This window comes from Vitis vinifera, chromosome 6 (genome assembly GCF_030704535.1).
Source record: "Vitis vinifera cultivar Pinot Noir 40024 chromosome 6, ASM3070453v1".
Taxonomy (NCBI): Eukaryota; Viridiplantae; Streptophyta; class Magnoliopsida; order Vitales; family Vitaceae; genus Vitis; species Vitis vinifera.
In genome coordinates, this window is record NC_081810.1 from 6,497,938 (window position 1) to 6,517,696 (window position 19,759).

At 33.2% G+C, this 19,759-nt stretch overlaps 5 protein-coding genes and 1 pseudogene across 5 annotated transcripts; all 6 read left to right on the top strand.

Moving 5' to 3' along the window:
- The first annotated feature begins 1,467 nt into the window (after nucleotides 1–1,467).
- LOC100241712 (glutathione S-transferase U7) lies at nucleotides 1,468–2,494 on the top strand. The gene is made up of 2 exons (XM_002281807.5): nucleotides 1,468–1,915; nucleotides 1,984–2,494. Exons 1-2 carry the CDS (start codon nucleotides 1,574–1,576, stop codon nucleotides 2,332–2,334), a joined length of 693 nt encoding a protein of 230 aa, XP_002281843.2. The 5' UTR covers nucleotides 1,468–1,573; the 3' UTR covers nucleotides 2,335–2,494.
- A 5,413-nt stretch (nucleotides 2,495–7,907) lies between these two features.
- Nucleotides 7,908–8,975, top strand: LOC109122826 (glutathione S-transferase U7). Its single transcript, XM_019220791.2, has 2 exons — nucleotides 7,908–8,358; nucleotides 8,432–8,975. Exons 1-2 carry the CDS (start codon nucleotides 8,017–8,019, stop codon nucleotides 8,783–8,785), a joined length of 696 nt encoding a protein of 231 aa, XP_019076336.1. The 5' UTR covers nucleotides 7,908–8,016; the 3' UTR covers nucleotides 8,786–8,975.
- A 2,528-nt stretch (nucleotides 8,976–11,503) lies between these two features.
- LOC100246830 (glutathione S-transferase U7) lies at nucleotides 11,504–12,756 on the top strand. The gene is made up of 2 exons (XM_019220792.2): nucleotides 11,504–12,058; nucleotides 12,136–12,756. Exons 1-2 carry the CDS (start codon nucleotides 11,747–11,749, stop codon nucleotides 12,481–12,483), a joined length of 660 nt encoding a protein of 219 aa, XP_019076337.1. The 5' UTR covers nucleotides 11,504–11,746; the 3' UTR covers nucleotides 12,484–12,756.
- Nucleotides 12,757–15,897: 3,141 nt separating this feature from the next.
- On the top strand, nucleotides 15,898–16,887 carry LOC100267288 (probable glutathione S-transferase; annotated as a pseudogene).
- A 473-nt stretch (nucleotides 16,888–17,360) lies between these two features.
- On the top strand, nucleotides 17,361–18,858 carry LOC100244980 (glutathione S-transferase U8). Its single transcript, XM_010652664.3, has 2 exons — nucleotides 17,361–18,046; nucleotides 18,138–18,858. Exons 1-2 carry the CDS (start codon nucleotides 17,735–17,737, stop codon nucleotides 18,486–18,488), a joined length of 663 nt encoding a protein of 220 aa, XP_010650966.1. The 5' UTR covers nucleotides 17,361–17,734; the 3' UTR covers nucleotides 18,489–18,858.
- On the top strand, nucleotides 18,518–19,759 carry LOC100250115 (probable glutathione S-transferase). Its single transcript, XM_019220431.2, has 3 exons — nucleotides 18,518–18,548; nucleotides 19,187–19,302; nucleotides 19,406–19,759. The coding sequence occupies exons 1-3, from the start codon at nucleotides 18,518–18,520 to the stop codon at nucleotides 19,757–19,759; spliced, it is 501 nt and encodes a 166-aa protein (XP_019075976.2).

Consider the following 19,759-nt stretch of genomic DNA (forward strand, 5'->3'; position numbering starts at 1 on the left):
ATACACCATAGGAAATTTGAAGTAATTACGTTGAAGCATTAAAATCTACGACAATCATGGATATCTCGATCTTATGATATATAGAAGATATATTAGAAAAATTAATAAAAATTCTAAAAATATATATATAAAAAAAAAACCTTTAAAAAATTATATAAGAAGTAAAAATAAATATTTTAAAAAATGATATATATAATTTATTTTATTTGATAATCGATAAAAAAAAATATAAATTTTATAAATATATATTTATTATTAAGTTGTATTATATATTATTTTATAATAATATTATGATAATTTTCTAATTTTAAAATATATTTAATATTAAAATTATGATTTATTTTAATTTAAATGTATTGAATGATATCAAATAATAATATATACATAAATTTTTTAATATTTTTATTTTTATATTTAAAAAATATATAGATTATATAAAAAAATACATAAAATTATGTTATTATATTTTTGGTAATAAATTAAATCAACTATAATAATAAAATAAATAGAATTAATTTATTTAATAATAGAAAATTCAATGAAATATGGATAAAATATTTATAAATATGAATTGGTGGATAAATCTTTTCTATTATTGATATATAGAAGATATATCAATAATATATATCACTTAAATTATTTAAACATAAGAATAAATAAGAAAATAAATAAAATGTTCATTCAGAGCTCATTTTTGTATGCTAAACATAGTGTAATGGTGAATGAACCACCTATTAAGTAAATAAATAAAACTAAAATGTAAAAAAAAACACATATTATCTAAGTTTAAAATTGACATGTATTGGAATTGTGTACAAAAATCATAAATATTTATGTAGATATAGCTTTATAATTAAAAAGTAAAATTGAAAATTTTCATTTTAAGACTATCAATTTAAAATTGCCTTTATCCAAATTCATACTAATAACAAATTATAAGTTATGAAAGATTTGTAAATGATGTTGTAATGTTTCTCTATGATGTGTTTGAAGAATAAATTCATGGATTTTAAACTCGAGGGAGCAAAGTGAAAATAGCAAATTAAAAAGAGCAAAGTTGGATTTTACTTTCTTAAACTACATATTGAAACATCGAAATGGATACGAACCGTGTGAACCGCCGGTCCAACAGCTTGAACCGGTGGACCGGACGGCTCCATCTCCTTTTACTTTCTTAAATCCGCACCTACCTTCCTTGTGCGTCCCACCCCGCTGTCGGCCATCACTAGCTTTTCCTCCCACTTGTTTGGTTTTTTTTTCCATTTTTTTGGTTCTGTTGGCCCCACCATCAACCACTTTTCTCCCTCGTGTCACACTCACAGCCACCACACCAATCCTCTTTCGGTCAGCACCATGCCAATTGTTCAGCGTTTTCGTGGTCTTTGACTTTGCAGTCAAGCACTTCTGATTGCTCTGACGGGCGCATTTTCACAAAAGGGCAAGAATTATTTAATACATCATTGGTTCCCTATCGCCCGTCCACTCCAAACTAAAATCTTCACGAATCCAAGGGCCAGCAGTACCGCGCCTGGTTTATCCAGAAAACATCTATAAATAAGAAGGGGGCATACCGATGGCAGCCATATCTCTTCAAACAGAAACGATGGCTGAAGAAGTAAAGCTTTTTGGCACATGGGCAAGCGTCTTTAGCCGCAGAATTGAAGTGGCCCTCAAGCTGAAAGGAGTTCAGTTTGAATACATAGAAGAGAATTTGTCCAATAAGAGTCCTGCGCTTCTCAAGTATAATCCGCTTCACAAGAAAATCCCAGTGCTTGTACACAACGGAAAGCCAGTTGCAGAGTCACTTGTCATCCTGGAGTACATCGATGAGACCTGGAAACACAACCCCATCTTGCCTACAGACCCTTATGAGAAGGCCATGGCACGGTTCTGGGCTAAGTACATGGATGACAAGGTAAACCCAATCCTATATTCCTTTTTAAAAAAAAATCATTTGGGTCCTGACTACTATTCATTATGCAGCTCTTGCCGGCAGCAATAAAGGTTGCGATGAGTAAGGGAGAGGAGCAAAAGGGAGTGATTGAAGAAATCCAGAAGCAGCTTAAAACTCTAGAGAGTGAGCTGAAAGAGAAGAAATTCTTTGGAGGGGAGAGTTTAGGATTCGTGGACATAGCTGCAAACACTATAGTTTGGCTTGTTGTTGCCCAAGAAGCTCTGGGAATGGAGATCCTGACCGAAGAGAAGTTTCCTGTTTTGCATGGATGGTATCAAAGGCTTGTTGACGATGCTGTTTTCAAGGAATGTATGCCGCCAAGGGAGCAACATCTTAGCTTTGTCAAAGTTCGGTTTGGATCCTCGACCCCCTCCAAATGAACAGTTGGTTTATGTCTCTGTATGACTTGATAGGAGAGGAGCCTTGCTTCTCATTTAAGTGGTTTAGTTATGTATTTTGACTTTTGAGGTTGTGTCATGGACCTTATCTTGTTTCTGGGGATAAGAACTTAAAAATAAATTGGACTAATATTGCTCCAAATGGCATTAGAAAGAAGAAGACTCAAGCATTGCTCCTAAATCCTAATTAATAGCATTTGAATATTCTATGTTCATCTAAATAAAAAATTATTTTTTATTCACAAAAAATCACGAAAGAAATTTAGGCCTTCTAAATAAGTACTTGTTTTTCAATAAAAAAAATATTTTAATTATTTTTTTTACTTAAAGAGTGTTTATATATGTATATATCATAAAATTATAAATTAAGTATTAAAAAATAAAAATCTAAATTGTAAATGTACCTACATTTATAATTACAATATAAATTTGCATATAATAATATTTTATTTTCAAAGTATTTAATAAAACTATAAATATTCTAAAATTACTCATATTGTTTGATAAAGAGTCAAAGAGATTTAAAAAAAAACCATACTAAAATAAATAAAAAAAGATGTTGTAATTTATTTATAAAAGAATAAAAAAAAATATTTTTAAAATATTATTTTAATTGGAAATAAAAAACACAATATTTTTCTGATCAGGTAAATATGGGCATTTGATAAGAAAAAAAAATGAAAAAGAAGAAAGATTGACTTATGTGATTATTTTAAATTTTGAGGGAAAAAAATTGGCTTAAGGGGTAATTTTGAAATTATAGGGGTTATTATTATGTAGTTGTTATGAAAAGTCAATCCGGGTGATTAAAAATTTCTTCTTTTATTTTAAATAATGTATGCTTTGCATGATTTGTTTTTGTATTTGTTTTTACTTTTTTGTTTTTGTTTTTTTCTCCGTTTCCCACCACCTCCCCACTTTTTCTCCATCCCACCCCACCCACCCACGGGATTTTGAAAAAAAATATAATAATTTTAAAAGATATTTATAAAAATTCCACACTTTTAAAACCATTTTCAAATTTATAATATTTTTAAGAAATACAATTAAATTTTAAAGTTGTCTTCTTTGTAGGGACCTCTCCCCTTGGGAAACACGTGGCACGCAGCTCATGGTGACGCGTGGCACGTGTTATCAGCCGAACCATCATCATCAGGATTCCCCTAAGGATATGCATGGTGCAGTTATCCTATCCGAACCGCCTCAAGGAAAGGCAAACGACGTTTCAGCTTCTCCTATCCAAGGAAGAGCAAACGACGCTGGCAGAGCGTAGACATCCGGATAGTCCTCACAACACATCCGGATAATCAGCATGAGTCATCCGGATATAAATCGTCTGGATGGTCAATTAAAGTAGCGTAGACATCCGGATAGTCCCCACAACACATCCGGATAATCAGCATGAGCCATCCGGATATAAATCGTCTGGATGGTCAATTAAAGTAAAGCGAGTCTTACACGCAATCACAACAAGTAGCCATGACCCACATCTTGTCACCTGCAGAGTGAGAAGACAAGATGAAGTGATAGCAAGTCACTTCCCACGATCATTCTACATGATCACCTTCCCACAATCTCTGACAGCCGCATCACCTACCATGGTTTCTGACAGTCGTTCGTAGGGTGATAATGCTCCTACTAACACCTATTGTCATCATCACAACATAAAATATCTCCTCACCATTAATGAGAGGAACAGTACCCCTGAAGCTGTATATATATGCCTTCGCACGAAGAAGAAAGGGATCCCCTGGTAACCTCTTGGTACCTAGTAAAAGGCCAACTGATTTATATATCTCTCTCTCACCATGGCTAACAAAACCATCAGAGGGTGCGTCCGAACACCCTGTCCGGATGCCTTTTGCAGGTACAACCACTGAATCAAGAACCCCTTGTGTGTTGAGAATCACGTGTCCATCCATATAGTAGCAACGTGGACCACCGGATACGCGAGGCGACAACATTCTTGATGTGATAATAAGTGTCATAAATTTAAAAATAATTTTAAAAGTATTATATTTTAATAAAGAATGGTTAAATTTGAGGTTTTTTTTTTCCTTTTTTTTCAAATAGCTCAGCCAAACTACTTTAGCCCAAGATTTGAAAATTAGAAAAGCTTGTAAAACATAATTTTTGCTTAAGCATATAAATTCAAGCGTATTTTGAGTAGACATCAATGAAATGAATGCAGAATCGATATCCATTGGAAGAGGGTATTAAAGCAAGTCCCTATAAATCTAAATGTACAAGTTCTAAGGTGTAGTGTAGGAAATGGTGGATGAATTGGAGATTTGTGAATTTTCCTTAAGTAACCTGAAGAACAAATTAGAGAAGATTTTTTTATTAAGATGTGAAATGTTACATCTGTTGAGGACTTGTGATACAATTTGATCAGATGGGTGGCCAAGGTTGTTATGCAATAGTTCAAATGATGTTCTTATCGCTGCTATTGTGATAAGTTTGAAGAAAGTTGGTGTTGTGACTACTATGCTCAGCTTGCAAGGAACGATTGACTATTGAGGATGTGAGGAGTGAGTTTTTAAGCTATCAAACACTTACGGTCCCCCTTTAAGTTGGCCTTTGGGTAGAACTATTTTGGTGGTTAGGTCCTTGAAAAAACAAGAGGTGGGATGCAATTCAAAGTATACACGGTTGTCATTAGCAAATTTAAAAACATTAAGTAGATTTTTGGTTGTTTTTGGAATATGAAGCAATTGTTTTAGTGCAAGTTTTTTGTATAGATCAAACGGAAAATGAGAATGATGTGGTACCAATGTGATGAATTGGAAGACCCTTCCCGTTTTCCATGAAGACTTAGATGGTGTTTGTTTTTTGACTGAATAGAAAAAGTCAAATATTTTGATTTTTTCTATTAAGCTAAAAGTAACATGTTAACATCATCCAACATAACTAAAATGAATTTGTTATCAATAAGTTTAATTTAATTATATTGGATAATGTCAACAGGTTATTTTTAGCTGAATAAAAAAAGCTAAAATATTTGGCTTTTTCTATTCAGCCAAAAAACAAACACCACCTTAGTCTAGTGTAAAGAATTGTGAATAATTCACAATGTTGTTGAACTCAGGTGTTAGATGATATGTTGCTCCAAAGTTTGGGTACCAATAGGTGGATTTTGCAGCATATGAAGGTGCTTGCTGTGAGAATACAACTGAAAGTTTCTCATGTTGAGATAATAGTCTCAAGGGTTGCTGAGGTATGTGAGCAATGTTTCCTTGCGGTGGATGATTCTACAGTTGAGATAGCCCTACGAATGAATGATCAAATCTGTAATAACACCACATGACCACATGTCCCAACCTTCCACATAATTGACATTGGGGTTTGTTATTTCCTTCCCATGAGCTCTTGTCATATCTTCCACGTCCTCTTTGGGATAAGTTTCCTATGGCATGTTGCTTTCCATGACCAAAGAATTCTTGAGGCCTTGTTGAATTTTGAACTTCATAGCGATTCTTGTTCCAGTTCTCTTATTAAAGTATGAAAATTCACTGGTTGTGGCTAAGTTAACTTGACCATTGAAATTTGAACCTTTTATGTTTTTGTCAATATGACTTTCTTAAGCGAGAAGTAGGGCTTCAATTTCTTCTACAGCATAAGGATCGATTATTAAACTTACCGAGATGACAAATTTTTCATACTCTTACGGAAGTCCTTCAAAGATTGCATCAATGTGGTATTTAACTATTAGTTTATGGCTTACTAGGGCAAGAGGATCAATTGTGCTTCTATTCTTGAGAAGGTACTCATTTAGAGTTAGGTCTCCTTTCTTAGTGTTGTGCAGTTGAGTTTTGAGTTGAGTCACTTTGGCATGTATTTGAGTAGCAAAATAAAGGTCTAGGATTCTCCATACTTGAGCCGAAGTTTCACAATTCACCAAACGTGAGAGAAGTGTAGCATATATGGAAGTAAGAATCCATGACATGATGAGTTGTTCTCGTTGTTCCTAGTCTTGAAATGTTGGGTTTGTGTGGGGTTGAGCTTCATTTTCTTAAGACAAAAATCTTGATGGTAAGTTTGACAATTCGGTGAGGAAATGTTGCAGTTTGTAACCTCTCAAAGTGATTAGTATTTGTTTTCTCTAAACTAAAAAGTTGTCGTTATCCTAACTTGGATGAAATGGGATGTGGAAAAGAAATGAGGATAATTATGATGGCCCTTGAGGGATCTCCTATACCATGTTAGAAGACAAAAGAAAACAATCAAAGAAAATATCAGTAGTTTCTCATTACTTGTTCAGTTGAGTTTATAGTACAAATGGTGACTTCCTTAATTAACAACAGGTTGATAACAATTATTGGAATTTGTTATAACAAGAAAAAATTAATTAACTAATTGTGCTAACAGTTATGCCAATTCTGTAACGGTTGTGTCAATGATCTTGAATGTAGTGCACTTGAGTTGTTTACCACGGAGTTGTATCTCTAATATAAGACTATCAATTTAAAGTTGGTTCTACCCAAATTTATAACAATGACAAATTAAAATGAAAAAAAAAAAGAAAAAAAAAACCAATTCTTTTACAAGTTATGAAAGACTTGTAAATGATGTTGAAATGTTTGAGGAATAAATTCTTGGATTTTAAACGCGGACGGGGTAATGTGGAAATAGAAGATAAAAAAGAGCAAAGTTGGATTTTAACTGGCCCAGATGGAGCTATTAAACTGTAATACATATTGAAACATCGAAATGGATATGAACCGTGTGAACCGCCGGTCCAACATCTTGAACCGGCGGATCGGACGGTTGATTCCCTCTTTTTTACTTTCTTACTTTTCCCACCGACCTTCCTTGTGGGTCCCACCTCACTGTCACCCATCACCCAGCATTTCCTCCTCTTGTTTGGGTTTTTTTCCATTTTTTTCCTTTTGTTGCCACCCACCAACCCCTCTTTTCTCCCTCGTGTCACTCTCCCACCCACCAATCCTCTTCCAGTCAGCACCGTGCCAAGTGTCCTGGCGTTCTGCAATTCGCATACAGTAAACACATGATCAAGTACCTAAACTATATAGCCATATGATAAAATTGTAATGCTAACAAAATTTAGATAAAAAATAATAAAATATGAATGAATAAATAATACAAATTTATTATTTTTAATTAAATATTTTTTTAAAATAATATATAAATGATATATTTATAATATAATGCTCATTACTCGATCATAATTTAATCACATGGATTCTATTAATAAACCAGTGGATTTTCTACTAGTACCACAATCGTTCAATTTCCAAACGTGGTCTTTGATTTTGCAGTGAAGCCCTTCTGATTGCTCTGATCCGCGCATTTATTGAAACAGATTTTATTTGACCAGCACATCTATCTTTACCCAAAATTCCATTCTCGGTTAAGGGGGTCTGCTCTCAATCGAAAAGGGGGAGTCACCGAGGTCGTTGCGTCAAAAAGTTGGTCATAGTCTTCAAAGGTTCAATCGTCTAGAGGCATAGGCCATACCTCAATGGATACGCATTGGCTGAACGCCTACAAGTTTCCAAGTTTGTCGAGGCCGTCACCAAATACATCATTGGTTCCCTATCGCCCGTCGGATCACACCAAACTAAAATCTCGACAAATCCAAGGCCGGCAGTACCGCGCCTGGTTTATCGAGAAAATCTCTATAAATAAGAAGAGGGCATATCAATGGCAGCCATATCTCTTCAAACAGCAACTATGGCTGAAGAAGTAAAGCTTTTTGGCACATGGGCAAGCCCCTTTAGCCGCAGAATTGAAGTGGCCCTCAAGCTGAAAGGAGTTCAATTTGAGTACATAGAAGAGAACTTGTCCAATAAGAGTCCTGCGCTTCTCAAGTATAATCCAGTTCACAAGAAAATCCCTGTGCTTGTACACAATGGAAAGCCGGTTGCAGAGTCACTTGTCATCCTGGAGTACATTGATGAGACCTGGAAACATAATCCCATCTTGCCTACAGACCCTTATGAGAAGGCCATGGCACGGTTCTGGGCTAAGTACATGGATGACAAGGTAAACCCGATACTATATTCCCTTTTTAAAAAAAAAAAATTCATTTGGATCCTGACTACTATTCATTATGCAGCTCTGGCCGGCAGCAACAAAGGTCGTGGTGAGTAAGGGAGAGGAGCAAAAGGCAGTGATTGAAGAAATCCAGGAGCAGCTGAAAACTCTAGAGAGTGAACTGAAAGAGAAGAAATTCTTTGGAGGGGAGAGTTTGGGATTTGTAGACATAGCTGCAAACATTATAGTTTTTCTTCTTGTTGCCCAAGAAGCTCTGGGATTAATGGAGATCCTGACCGAAGAGAAGTTTCCTGTTTTGCATGAATGGTATCAAAGGCTTGTCGATGATGCTGTTTTCAAGGAATGTGTGCCACCAAGGGAGCGACATCTTGGCTTCTTCAAAGCTCGGTTTGGATCCTCGACGGCTTCCAAATGAAGAGTTGGTTTATGTCTGTGCATGAGTTGATAGGGGAGGAACCTTGCTAGTTGCTTCTCATATATGTGTTTCAGTTATGTACTTTGAAGTTGTGTCATGGACTTTACCCTGTTTCTGGGGATGACAACTTAAAAAATAAATTGGAGTAGTATTCTATGTTCATCTAAATAAAATTAATCATATTGTTTCATTAAGAGTGACAGAGATTTAAAATATGTATATATATATATATATATATATATATATATATATATATTAAAAAGACGTTGTAATTTATTTATAAAATAATTAAAAAAATATTTTTAGAATATTATTTTAATTAGAAATGAAAAACAGAATGTTTTTGTTTACTTGTGGGCGTTTGAGCAAGGAAAAAGATTTGACTTATAGGTGATGATTCTAGATTAGTTGAAATACGGCTTTTCACTATTTGAGGAAAAGAAAATTGGCTTTTGGCTTGAAGGGTAATTTTGAAATTACAGGGATACTATTATTAAAAATTTATTATTTTATTTAAAAAAATGTATGCTCCCTATGATACTTTTAAGAAATACAATTAAATTTTAAAATTATCGTTTTGATGTTTTTGATGTGATAATAAGTTTTGTAAATTTAGAAATAATTTCACAAATTTTAAATTTAAATAAATTGTAATAAAGTGTTAATAAAATATGAATAAATAAATAAAACAATTTTATTTTACTCTTTGGTGTATAATATTTTTGTACCCACAACTTTAGTGAATTTGCAAAACAATAAGAAAATATGTGAAACAAAATATTTTTTATTAAAATATAATAATTGTGAGAATACCATATTGGTAATAATTCTTTTATAAAATAATATTTTCTTATCCTTCTTTCACTTTGAACACACTCCAAAAGGAAGGAAAATATTTTTTTAGTTTTGAAAGCTAATTGAGGGCTTAATTCGGGAAAGGTGAAAAACATTTTTTTTTTTTTTCTTATTTCTTGAAATTTTTCTTCTTTATGAAATTTTTGTTTCAAATCTATGAAAAACATATCTATTACTCTTTTACTATTTCTTGAAAATTTTCTTATTTATGAATTTCTATGTGGAGTCGATCTTCCTTTCATTAAAGGAAGTCGCCCTATTATCCATAGAATTAAGAAATAAAAAATTTGAAATTCTTCAAGATTTAGTTGTTTAATTTAAAGAATTTGTTTCATTAATTTTAACAACTTATCTTCTTTATTAAGGAAATTTGCTAACAAAAAAATATTTATTTTTAATTCTCTTTTAAATTTTGCAATCTTTCAAAATTTGTCACATATATTATTTATCGAGTTCAAATTTTGTTGAATTGGGAAATCACAATTTTGAAAACCAATTTAATGATAATTTAATTAATTAAAAGTGTTGATGTCTATAATTTCTTCTTAATAATTAAATATTTTAATTTTATTATTTATTAAAATAAAAAATCTTAATATATTTATATTTTATTTTTATTATGATTTTAAATATATATTTTTTAAATTTTAATAATGCTCAAATAACCATATTTACCCAAAATATCGATAATTACGAATATATCAATACTTTAATTATATTTAGAAATATCAGAGTTGATATTTTTTTACAAATATCAATGGAGCGAAAATTATTTAAAATTCACTAACATCCTTGAAAAAACTAAAAAAAAAATGATAAAATAAGCAAAAATACACATTTTTAAGTTTTTTTAAAGTATAATTGATATACATATTATAAAAAAGAAAAACATCGATAGATAGAAATATATCAGTAGATTTGATATTTGAATTTTAAGAATAATAAATATGAATTTTGGAAGTATATAAAGTTAGAATTGAGTTAAAAAATATTTGATTTTATTGAATAAAAATAATTTATACATAAATATAATACATATGATATTGTAATAGTCTTTAGTATCAAAATGAATGGGGATCTTGTTGAAAATAATATTTATTTAAAAAAAATTTAAATACTTTTATTAAAACATGTTTAATTACATTTTAAATAAAAAATTAAATTATTTTATATAAAATATTTTATTTAAGATTTAATTTCTAAAATTTTATTAAAAATATGTGATAACAACTTTTTCTATTAATATTAATTTATTTAAATAATTAAAATTATTAATAATTTATCTTATCAAATTAATTTTAATTTATAAAATATTAAAACTTTCTTAACTTTCTTAAATTTTTATATTATAGCAATTTTTTTGGGTAAATTTATATTTTTAATATTTTAAAATAAAAACATTTAAAATTAAATAAAATTGAAAGGATGAATAAAAAAAATTTAAGAGTGAAGTGATAATAATTTTTTAAAATAAGATTAATGAGATAAATATGAAAAATGTTAAAAATAAAATTATAATACAAAATAAAATGATAATATAAAAACATATATGAAATTTGGGCGATTGAATCGTCAAAAATTCAAATATGAGAATTTTCAAAATTTTCAAAAAAGTGGTAGAAGGGGCAATTTTTTTACGTTCTCCATCTGCTCCGCGTGTCGCTTCGAGAAATACCAAAATATTGGCGATAGTTTCGAAAAATTTCCGTGACGAATATTGTGTCGGAGCCGGCCGATAAACGATATTTTCCCGAAATTTTCCGACATTTCAATCCTTGCAATTTAGCCCACTTAAATAATGCAAAGAGATAAGATTCCAAGGGAAATATCAAATATCACATCACCGACAGCGATAAGTGCCGTCTTCAAAGTCTTCATTGTCTGGATGCGTAGGCCATGCCTCAATGGACACGCATTGGCTGATGTCTACCACTTTGTCAGGCCCTCACCAGATACATTATTGGTTCCCAATCATCCATCCGATCACACTCCAAACTAAAATCTCGACAAATCCAAGGGCCAGCACCGCGCCTGGTTTATCAAGAAAACCTCTATAGATAAGAAGAGGGCATACCAGTGGCAGCCTGATCTCTTCAAGCTGCAACAATGGCTGAAGAAGTGAAGCTGTTTGGCATGTGGGCAAGCCCTTTTAGCCGCAGAATTGAAGTGGCCCTCAAGCTGAAAGGGATTCAGTATGAGTATATAGAAGAGGACTTGTCCAACAAGAGTCCTTCGCTTCTCAAGTATAACCCAGTCCATAAGAAAATCCCTGTGCTTTTGCATAAGGGAAAGCCAGTTGCAGAGTCACTTGTAATCCTGGAGTACATTGATGAGACCTGGAAACACAACCCCATCTTGCCTGCAGACCCTTATGAGAGGGCCATGGCACGGTTCTGGGCTAAGTTCTTAGATGAGAAGGTAAACCCATTACTATTTTTTTTTCCTTTTTTATTTTAAATTCACTTGGGTCCTGACTACTGTACAATATTATGCAGCTCTGGCCGGCAGCAAAAAAGGTTGCGTTGAGTAAGGGAGAGGAGCATAATGGACTGATTGAAGAAATCCAGGAGCATCTGAAAACTCTAGAGAGTGAGCTGAAAGAGAAGAAATTCTTTGGAGGGGAGAGTTTGGGATTTGTAGACATAGCTGCAGACATTATATTTTGGCTGCTTGTTGTCCAAGAAACTCTGGGACTCGATATCCTAACCGAAGATAAGTTTCCCGGATTGCATGAATGGTATCATAGGCTTCTTGATGATGCTGTTTTCAAGGAATGTGTGTCAATGGAGCGACTTCTTGCCTCTTTCAAAGTTCGGTTTGGAGCCTTGACTGCTTCCAAATGAAGAGCGGGTTTATTTGTGGATGACTTCATGGGAGAGGAATCTTTCTTCTTGCACATGTATTTCATAGTTATGCATTATGAAGTATTGTAATGAACCTTGTCCTGTTTGTGGGAATGAGAACTTAAAAATAAGTTTGGAGAAGTATTGCTCCAAATGGCCTTAGGAAGAAGACTCAAACATTGCCTCCTAATTAATAGGAATTGAATATCCTATGTTCATCTACCTCTTGGTTAGATTGAATAAAGATTTGGATATAGAAATCCTTATGACTGAGTCATGGTTTGGTTCGGGGTTTAGTTCAGAGATGAGAATGTAAGTGGTATGGGTAACATTCAGCCTCAACTCCATTCCTTTTAAGGTTTTCGATTGGGTTTTCATCCTCCCATCAACGAATGTAAATCAAATCTAAAAGTCATTATTTGAGGAATTATTTGGGTAAATAATCCCGACAGTCCAATCATCTCTCCCCAGCATGATGCTCCCCCAACATTATTGAAATATGTTTAACATTTATTAAATGTTTAGTGATGAATTGGAGTGTGACAATGATGCTCTTTCCAATAAATATTTCTCAAAATTACCATTTTTTTTTCAAAAATCCTCCACCAACCCATTATAAATGTAAGTAATCATACTAAAATAATAATGCTAATACAATTGAAATAAAAAATAAAATATGAATAAATAAGTAACACAATTTTATTTTACTCTTTAGTCTATAATCTTTCTTCTTAATAATTAAATATTATAAATTTATTATTTATTAAAATAAAAAATCTAATATATTTATATTTTATTTTTATTGTGATTTTATAATTCTTTTAATTTTAGTAATATATAAATTATATATTTATATTGTACAGTCAGTCACCTCGATCCCACATTTCAAGCATAAACCAATTATTTAAAACATAATATTGTTGGATCAAAACATCAATTTTGATCCAAAATTCCTTTCTCCGAGATTAACTGCCCATGTGAATGATCTAAAGCGGTCAGGGATATATCACGTGACCCAAAAAACGACAAAGGAAGGGACAGTGTCGACGGACAGTGCGGTGGCTCCTCTGCCAAAAAGTTGGTCACAGACTTTAAAAGGTAAGTTTTGGGGTAAAATAACCCTTTTACAACAAAAAAAAACAAAAGAATTTGGGAAACTGTGTTTTGACGGGCCATTTGAAAAATATCTTATTTTTGGAATCCAATTTTATAAAATATGATAACCAGATTTTAATATGAAAAGTAATATTGCTTTTATGCACTTTGACCTGGCTCCATTTTTTTTGTCAAGATTGCCCTCTGACGGCAATGACCTCGACGGCAATGGCTTTTGGCTTAGGTTTTTCGGTGTCGGAGGGGGCTTCCTTTTCGACTTTTTTCTTCATGCTAGAGTGAGGAGTGAGGAGTGAGGAAGACGAAAGTGTCCTTGCCGTCGTTGTTGCTCCGGTGGAGGAAGTCGCAAAACTTCCACCGTTTTGATGATCATGTGGAGTTGCTTTTCCTGCACCTTCCCGATGGAGACTTCGCTACCTTGGGTTTCCACACACAGTACATCCTCGACAGCACTCCCTCGAGCTCGTCGACCTCTGATGACAAGGACACTCCAGGTCCATTGCAGATAAAAAAAATAGGTTATAGTGGTGACGATGACAATGGACTGAGTTGCGGCGACAATAACCTTGACACATCCAGATTTTTCTCAAATATGAAATAGAATTTCAATTGAAAAATATGCTTTTGATAGAGGAGAGAGGAACGGCTTCGGAGGCCGACGAGCTCGAGGGAGTGCTATCGGGGATGTACTGTGTGTGGAAACCCAAGGCGGCGAAGTCTCCACCAAGAAGGTGCAGGAAAAACAACTCCACGGGATCATCGAAACGGTGGAAGTTCCGCAACTTTCTCCATCGGAGCAACAGCGACGACAAGGACACTTTCGTCTTCCTCACTCCTCACTCCAGCATGAAGAAAAAAGCCGAAAAGGAAGTCCCCTTGGGCGCTGAAAAACCTAAGTCAAAAGCCATTACCGCCAAGGTCATTGCCGCCGAAGGGCATTCTTAGCACAAAAAATGGAGCCAGCTCAAAGTGCATAAAAGCAATATTACTTTCCATATTAAAATTTGGTTCTCATATTTTATAAAATTGGGTTATGAAAATCAGATATTTTCCAAATAGCCCCATCAAAACACAAGTTTCCCAAAAAAAATTATATATAAGGTTAAGCCTTTTTACAAAATTCATGATTTTATTTTAATTTTTTAAAATTTAAGTTGAAACCTTGATTAGATTTCAGTTTTGGATTGAAGCCGCAATTAACAATTAAGACTTCGTTTTTTAACTGAAGTTGTAATTAGCAATTGATGCTTCAATTTTTTTTCTTACTTTAAAATTTAATTTAAAAATATTAAATTAAAAATTATTATTAAAATTAAAAATATATAATTTAATAATAAGAAATTTATATACTTAAACTTAAAGATTTAGTATTACTTTAATAAAGATAAATTGATAAATATAATAATAAATAAATATTTTATTTATCAATAAATTAATAATTTTAAAATAATAAAGTTATATGAGACATAAATAATGTATAAATTTATATAATTTATTAATTTAATATATTAAATTTATTATATTTTTAAAATATAAAATGATATAATCTATTAATTTAAATTACATCACGTGTAGTACCTACTAAAATCATAGAGGGACATTTTTTTCCATTATATATGAAATATTAAGATTATATTATTATTTTAATAAAGATTAATTTGTCAAAATACAAATAAATTAATATCTTAAAAATACAACAAATTAAATATCTTAAATTAATAAATTATATAATTTATATCTTATTTATATATTATATAATTTTATTATTTTAAGATTATTAATTTATTGATAAATAAAATATTTATTTATTATTATATTTAACAATTTATATATTAGATTGTTATATTTAAATATATAACTTTTTTTTATTATTAAGTATATACTTTTAATTTCAATAATAATTTATAATTTAATATTTTTAATTAAAATTTAAAGTAAAAAAAATTAACTGAAACCTTTATTGAAAATTGAGATCTTAGTTAAAAAATGAAATCACAATTATCAATTGTAACTTTAATTTAAAAATGAAATCTCAATTAACAATTGAAATTTCAACTTCAAAATGAAGCCTCAATTGATAATTGAAGTTTCAGTTTCAAAATGATGTCTCAGTTACTAATTACTTTTTAAAAATAAAGTATCATTTAACAATTGAAACTTTAATTTAAATTTTGATTAAATAAAATAAAATAAAATTATGATATATCTCTTAGTGATGATAAAAAGATTAATTTGATCATAAAGTTTTGCGGACGGGATACACTAACATTTCCTTTTATAAAAGGGTTATTTTGCACCCCCAAACTCTCAAAAGGCATTGGCTGACGTCACCAAGTACATTATTGGGATCCCAACCAGCCATCCTATCACACTCCACATTAAAATCTCCACAAATCCAAGGTCCAGGACGGCACCTGGTTAATCAAGATTCAAGATCAAGAAAACCACTATAAATAAGAAGAGAGCATACCAATGGCAGCCACATCTCTTCAATCAGCAACAATGGCTGAAGAAGTGAAGCTTTTTGGCACGTGGGCAAGCCCCTTTAGCCGCAGAATTGAAGTGGCCCTGAAGCTGAAAGGAGTTCAATTTGAACATAGCAGAGAACTTGTCCAGTAAGAGTCCTGCGCTTCTCACGTATAATCCAGTTCACAAGAAAATCCCTGTGCTTGTACACAATGGAAAGCCGGTTGCAGAGTCACTTGTCATCCTGGAGTACATTGATGAGACCTGGAAACATAATCCCATCTTGCCTACAGACCCTTATGAGAAGGCCATGGCACGGTTCTGGGCTAAGTACATAGATGACAAGGTAAACCCAATAGTATCTTCCTTTTTTAAAAATTTTCATTTGGGTCCCGACCACTATTCGTTAGGCGGTTCTGGCCGGCAGCCAAAAAAGGTTGTGGTGAGTAAGGGAGAGGAGCAAAAGGGAGTGATTGAAGAAATCCAGGAGCAGCTGAAAACTCTAGAGAGTGAGCTGAAAGAGACGAAATTCTTTGGAGGGGAGAGTTTGGGATTTGTAGACATAGCTGCAAACATTTTAGTTTGGCTTCTTGTTGCCCAAGAAGCTCTGGGATTTGTTGGAACTTTTACTAATAAAACTAAATTACCTACTTTTATCTAGGAATATATTATTACCTTCATTATGATTTTAACCCAGATCTAACCTACTATGTACCATGAATATTCCCTCTCACAGCAAACACCTAGGAAACAACCAAATATCTTCTACTTTCAAGCCTACAGTTATATTATACATGTTAGGGTCAAACAATGTACTAAAATGGATCTCCAATGACAGTCTAGGATTTATATAGTTTTTTACTAGTGTAAAAAATTTTAAATCCTTGATGAATGATGCTTTTACTTCATGTTTAGTAGACTCTTACTGTGGATGAGAATTAATTAACTAATCATATATTAAGGTATCGAAGTGGTATTTATCACACTCCCAAATCCATACCATTGAATAAAAGTCTAAATACATAAAACTTAGATATATTTTAATTTATAAAGGAAAAATGGTAAGATAATAAAAGTGGTACCTGTCGAACTACATTCTAGAATGTCAAATTTATATCCATGACCATGAATAAGGATATAAATAAATGGAAATAAGGTACAGAATACAAATAAACGAATCGATGGTCTATATGTATTTGGATAGGTACTATTTTGATGGCTTAGCAAGAGTAGCTCGGAAAGTTCAAAAACGAAAAAATGGTGGATGGTAGACCCACAGCAATACACCAACCGATGAATATTTTTGAAAGACATCGGGTCAAACTCGAGTTATGATGCAGAATGGTCTGTGCAATATCGCTTCACCAGTAAACGGGTTTGTCCTCAAATGAAAAAGGGAAGCCGAAAGCCAGTGAACAAATTACACGAAAAAGTTTGTCCAAGACTCCCAAGGCTTCAAACGTTCCTTCGTCTGCATAATTCTTAGTGCACACGTATTGGCTGACGTCTGGAAGCCTCTTGATGGCGTCACCATATACATCAATGCTTCCCAATCAGCCATTCGACGACACTGACACGCTCCAAAGTCCAAACTAAGATCTCGACAAAAGAAAAACCCCTATAAATCAGAAGAAAATACGGCAAGGGAACCATACCTCTCCAAACTGCAACAATGGCTGAAGAAGTGAAGCTGTTTGGTGCATGGGGAAGCCCCTATAGCCGCAGAATTGAATTGGCCCTGAAGCTGAAAGGACTTCAATTTGAATACATAGAAGAGAACTTGTACAATAAGAGTCCTGCGCTTCTCAAGTATAATCCAGTTCACAAGAAAGTCCCTGTGCTCGTACACAATGGAAAGCCGGTTGCAGAGTCACTTGTCATCCTGGAGTACATTGATGAGACCTGGAAACACAACCCCTTCTTGCCTACAGACCCTTACGAAAAGGCCAAGGCACGGTTCTGGGCTAGGTTCATAGATGAGAAGGTAAATCTAATACTATTTTGTTTTTCTTTTTTTAAAAATCATCTGGGTCTTGTCTCTTTAAGCATTGGTAAACTTTATATGCATTATACAGTTCTGGCCGGCAGCAAAAAAGGCTATGGCGAGTAGGGGAAGGGAGCGAGAGGAAGCGATTGAAGAAGCTCAGCAGCATCTGAAAACCCTTGAGAGTGAGCTGAAAGAGAAGAAAATCTTTGGAAGGGAGAGTTTGGGATTTGTAGACATAGCTGCGCATCTTTTGTTTTGGCTTGTTGTTGCCCAAGAAGCCTTTGGAGTGGAGATCCTAACTGAGGAGAAGTTTCCCGCCGTGCATGAATTGTATCAAAGGCTCGCAGATGAGGCTGTTTTCAAGGAATGTATGCCACCAAAGGAGCAACTCATTGCCTATCTTAAAGTTCGGTTGGGAGCCTGGACTGCTTCCAAATGAAGAGTTGGTTTATGTACGTGTCTGAGTTGATGGGAGAGGAACCTCTTTCTTCTCATCTACGTATGTCAAAGTCCTGTATTTTGAAGTTGTATCATGAGCTTTGTCCCGTTTGTGGGTATGAGAACTTAAAAATAAATTGGAGAAGTACTGCACTAAATGGTACTACGAGGAAGAACACTCCAGCATTGCTCCTTAATAATAGCATTTCAATTCTATGTACATCGACCTCTAGATTAGATTAATAAAGATTTGGATATAGAGATGCTTATGAAAGAGCAGCATGGCTTGGTTCTGGTTCAGTTCATGGATATGAGAGAATGTAAGTGACGTTGAGCCTCAACTCTAATGCTTTAAGGTTGTGTTTTGAATTTATGGCATGGGATGCTGATGCTACTTCTATATTCTGCTTTGAATCATGGGTGTATATGGGCATCACAAAACTAGAAGCTCCGTTTTGCTACAAAATTTTCAAAACATTCAATGTTTCTATGCCTATTTTTTAAAATAATTGATTATAAACATATAAAATAGTAATTAACAAAAATGCTCCTTTTACCAATTTTTGTTTTTATTCTATCATTCTTCCTATGCTATTAGGAGCAAATTCTCTTTTATTTAACCATTTTAGGATTTTTCATTATTTTTTAAACTCTTTTATAAATAATTGAAAAATCAATATTATTTTCGGTTGGTTGCAGAGTCACTTGTCATCCTGGAGTACATTGATGAGACCTGGAAACACAACCCCATCTTGCCTACAGACCCTTACGAAAAGGCCTTGGCACGGTTCTGGGCTAGGTTCATAGATGAGAAGGTAAACCCAACACTATTTTCCTTTTTCTTTTTTCTAAAAAAAAAAAATAAAATTCATTTGGGTCCTGTCTCTTTAAGCATTAAACTCCATATTCATTATGCAGTTCTGGGCGATCTGGCCGGCAGTAAAAAAGGCTATAGTGAGTAGGGAAAGGGAGCGAGAGGAAGCGATTGAAGAAACTCGGCCGCATCTGAAAACCCTTGAGAGTGGGCTGAAAGAGAGGAAATTCGTTGGAGGAGAGAGTTTGGGATTCGTAGAGCTGGCTGCAAACGTTATAGTTTGGCTTTTTGTTGCCCAAGAAGTTCTGGGACTGCTAACCGAAGAGAAGTTTCCCACTGTGCATGAATGGTATCAAAGGTTTGCTGATGATGCTGTTTTCAAGGAATGTGCGCCACCAAGGGAGCTATTCATTGCCTATTATAAAGCTCTATTTGGAGCCTCCACTGCTTCCAAATGA